Below are 4,487 nucleotides of genomic sequence, written 5' to 3' on the forward strand. Positions count from 1 at the left end.
CTATGGCAGCCGTTTCCCAGACGATGACGAGCCGGAGGAAAAACGCGCATCCAGTTGGCTAGGACGTAATAAATATCCGCTCTCGCTGGCGTGCTATATGCTACTGCTGGCTTCGATTGGTATGGCCAACAGCGGCAGTGGACAGTACTGGAAGCAGATTGTGAGCAAGAAGGCACATATATTTTTCGACTTTTGCCGGCGCATTTTCACGATGGACTAGTGTGTGTTGGGAGAGGCACAGATGAATTAAAATGCGCGTAAATAAATGCATTGCAAGGAACACATTGAAATGCTATGCTTCACTGGTTCGTGAACGTCGTTATATTTTCTATTTATCTGTTACCCATGTATGAATGCAAAAACCTATGTATCGATTATTCTAAATAACACCGAAAACTGTACATTTACATGTGAGATAACTTGTGGTCAAACTTCGATTTAAAGCACGCCTCGTCGGTGTCGAAGAATTGATATGTCCGTAGCTAGTTTGGTTTATAGGAGAACGCCGTGCTTGACAAGCTCATTAGTTCTACGATTGCTTTTAATATCTTTTGTTCTGGGGTTGTGACGCACGCATTTTAAAGTCTTCGAGTGGTATGCGAATGTAAAGCCTTAATGTATGCCAGCCTCAGTAGATATGTTTATCCCCTGATCAGGCAGATTTATTTCCCAGCAATATCTATGCCGCATTATTGTCAAAATTTCAATTAAAAATAACATGTCCTGGTAGCTTAAAGTAACCTGAAGTTTCCAGTCTTGAGCTGTATGTCAAAGCTTCTACTTTTTGCATTTGTGTCCATACGTCTTCGAGTCCAAGCATAAACCTAGGTCGACAGGGAAACAGGGCTTATACCGAATATATAACAATACTTGTATCGGGTCAATTTCATTTGGTTTTAAGCAAAATTATGATTCCTTGGTCTTAGAGTTTGAACCTTGTGTGGTGCCATGTCCTTCCCCACCTGGTCTTCCATCGCAGAGGAGACCCTACTCTTCCTCTGTTACAGCGTCGTGACCTCTCTTGAATACATTCACAGCTGGAACTACATCTTTCACAAAATTAAAATATATTGGCGCTGCTCTGGACCACAAAATTAACTTGAGATTGAATACTGAAGAGCACGCAAGGAAAGCCTCGGTAATCTTACGTACATCATATATGTAGCCAATATGATACCAGGCAATAGGCGGGTATTGAAGCTAAGGATGGTAGGGGAATTCAGAAGTCACCTGATGTTGGTGCAAGGGATATAATGCGATCCTGATCAACTAAAGCTCTGAACGTTCCGCTCTTTCCATTAACTACCACTAGAGCCAGCGATTGGAAGGCATGACTGCCTTTACAGACCGATCAAGATGGAATGTGCAAGTGTTTCTAGGCGCAAATGTTTACAATGGAGGAGGAGTAAGAAGCAAAAAGTAGAGCAAGCCAGCACCCATTAGGAATGAAAAAGCATCGGCATACCTTTCACCAAGTTCTGCTCGAATTGCAAAGGCCCGTTTCCGAAAGAGACAGCTGAAGACTTTAATGCGAGTGCCCGGACACACACACATATATAAATATACCCACCAAAAAATTTTTGGTTGCCGGAAAAAAGAAAACGTGTCACCCTCGGAAACAAATTTGTTGCCGGTAATATCGCCATCGTATCGATTTCGTATCGCTCTAATCGCCGAAGTCAACTCGACTGGGCGAGTCGTTTTTTTTTTTGTTACCTGAATGAGTCGTTTTCTTATCGCTTCGGGCGATATTTGTAATAATTTGATTCTTTTTAATAGATGCTTCATTTATATTTTGTATACAAAATTGGACTTCGATAAGGAATTCATTCTTCGCTCATTCGCTATGGGTCTTCCTACAAATTTTTTCAATCCTGTCTTTGGTGTAAATTAGACGCTTTTGGATAATATTATTGACGCGAAATATATAAGTTTGGTCATTTTTGATAACTTATTTATTCCAAAATTGACATGAAAGGAATGATGTTGCCGATTGGTCACCACGGCAATAAATCGGTATGTAACTTGAGAATACTTAGAAATCGCTACATCTTTTAGGCGCATCAATATTACATAGTTACATCCCTACCTAATAAAAGGGAGGTAATAAAAAGCGGATTTTCGGTCCACGCTAGTATATCTACATTCATGCATTAAAACAAATTAGTGTTGAAAAATTATTACTCACTTCCGCTATGTCTCATATCAGCTCGGTTCAATTAGTTCGTATCGCTTTTGAATGCAACATTTAATAATATGTATTGAAATGATGGTGAAACAAATTATGCAACAGATGACCTGCGGGTTATATACATACATATGTACAAAATTTAATACTTTAGACCACCTGAAATCAGCCAAATATGCATGAAACCCCGTTGCATGCCACAAAGCTGGTCATTGCATTTTATCATTTACATGCCACAACGGTTGTTAATTAAATTCGGAACTAAATTGCATTTGAATGTTGCAAACACATACATACATACATACATATGTATGTACGTACATGTGATGCAGGCACACATATGTATGTATTTAGATTTGTTTGTGCTCACAGCCGCTTATCGCAGCACTTTGTGCAACATCGACAAATTTGTATAAGCATTTTTGTGTTGTTGCCTTATTGGAGTTGTATGTATGTAGTTTTGTTGTAGCTTTTGTAGCATTTATGAATTGAAAATGAATGCGGGTATTTGCCGCGGTTGATTTGGCGAAATCAAAAAGCATAAAACAAATATTTATTGTGTGGCAGAGCAATCAAACACAAAAATATGCAATGAGGTCGTCGGCGATGGGGCGAAGGTTGGGGGCGCGGGTCGGTGTATCAATGAAGTGGAATAAGTTTTCGTGTCTATGCTTGTCTGAATATGTGTACATACATACATGTAAGTACGCGCATATGATTACTTGCATTTACATTGACATGTTGCACAGCATTGCCAACATTAAGGTACTGCAATCAGTTGCATGCAACAGTGCATAAACCGCAAAATGCAAATACTAATACATTACAAGCGATATGAATTGCATTTGTCACAATTTCTCTTTTTGCCCGCATTTTATCAAAAACAACTAACGCAAAAAAGTGTTTTGTAGCGCAAAAAAAAGTTATCTTGCAGAATTCACTTCGACGGTTGCATTGCTGATTTAGCTGCTGGTTGCTGTTTATCATCGTTAATATTTTTATCACACTTTCTGCTCGGCATTCTGGTCCACATGCAGCTGTCAAATTAATTTTCTTTTTTTTTCGGCTATTATTTGCTTGCCATCCAAAGTTGCGACAATTTTGTTGAGTATTTAAAATTTCCAGCACATTTCGTTTGCGGCAAAATTAAAAATGCAAATTTTCATTTTCATTTCAAAGCAGCCGTTAGTGCAGTGGTGTGGCAGTGAATGATTGAAGAAGGATATATCTAAGAAAAAAAACAGGAAAAGTAGAAAATTTTTCAAGTCGGGCACAACAAATGTACAAGTGATTCAATGATTAAAAAGAACACCGGCTTGTGTTCATTCTGTCGGCCCTTTAATCTGTTCAAATATATGTATTCCCCATAGGCTTCGATTGTATGCTCCTCTCTACACATACCGCTATAAAGAGTGAATTGGAGAGTGGAAGTTAAAGGATTTGTGTTCTGTCAAGGAACTCTTAAGTTAAGGCTTCGGTAATTGTGACGCGGCCGTCTCGGATTACTTCCAAATTAGACAGATTAGAGTTCCAGGGAACAATTGTATTGCAGCTAACTATTTGGATGAAGAATTAGCTAGACAGGTTACTCTTGAGGTCGTATCTTCTTACAGGGAGGATATATAAAACTACCCGATGTAACCTTTTTACTGGTTCTAGACAGCTAAGCTCCTAGTTTGCACAGGCAGAGGTGGCCGGAAACTCTGATGGAAAAAGTTGCAAAGTTCCTTTTGATGGGTACTTGACCGCTGGCCATCAAAGGAGTTTCTACCTGGCCATGCGGTTAGGCTAATATCGTCTTGGATCCCAGCTGCAGTAGCTGATTAAAAGACACGATTATTTTTAATGCCCGACTTCATCATTTGTCATTTTTGCCATTTAACGCCTAGTGGAAATCCAGCATTAGAAATTGTATATACATAGCTCTTATTTTGGAGATCACCAATGACCTGCTAGACTTCTGGCGGACTCGAGTCAACTTGAATTCAAGCGCAGAACCTCGAAAACACTTTTTTTTATGACTTATGTGTAACATAAATAAACCTAGAAGATTACCATTCAGCCGAAGAACTCCTCTGCCTTCGAGTTCAGTATGCATTTGGCTTCGTCGTGTTCTTGGCTTGGAATTTCTATTGAAGTTCGGAAAAATTTCCAAGACCCAGTACTATATGACTTGAAAAGTAGATCCAAGAGGTGCTGTGCTCTTTTTGTGTCACTCCTATTCAAAGCACTCCACTGTCGCCGCACACACATTGTTGCTGTTGCTTTATGCAAAAATAATGCGCTAATATTTATGCTG

General features: G+C 39.3%; 1 protein-coding gene across 1 annotated transcript in view; it reads left to right on the forward strand.

Annotated features, from left to right (window-relative positions):
* Nucleotides 1–398, forward strand: part of LOC118744051 (protein mono-ADP-ribosyltransferase Parp16) — a 14,245-nt gene extending 13,847 nt beyond the window's left edge. Inside the window, exon 2 of the mRNA XM_036476809.1 lies at nt 1–398. Coding sequence (XP_036332702.1) covers nt 1–220 — 220 coding nt within the window. The 3' untranslated portion in view covers nt 221–398.
* The last annotated feature ends 4,089 nt before the right edge of the window (nt 399–4,487 follow it).

The sequence above is a fragment of the Rhagoletis pomonella genome, unplaced genomic scaffold (genome assembly GCF_013731165.1).
Source record: "Rhagoletis pomonella isolate Grant_MI unplaced genomic scaffold, Rhpom_1.0 Rhpom_scaffold_00007, whole genome shotgun sequence".
Lineage (NCBI taxonomy): Eukaryota > Metazoa > Arthropoda > Insecta > Diptera > Tephritidae > Rhagoletis > Rhagoletis pomonella.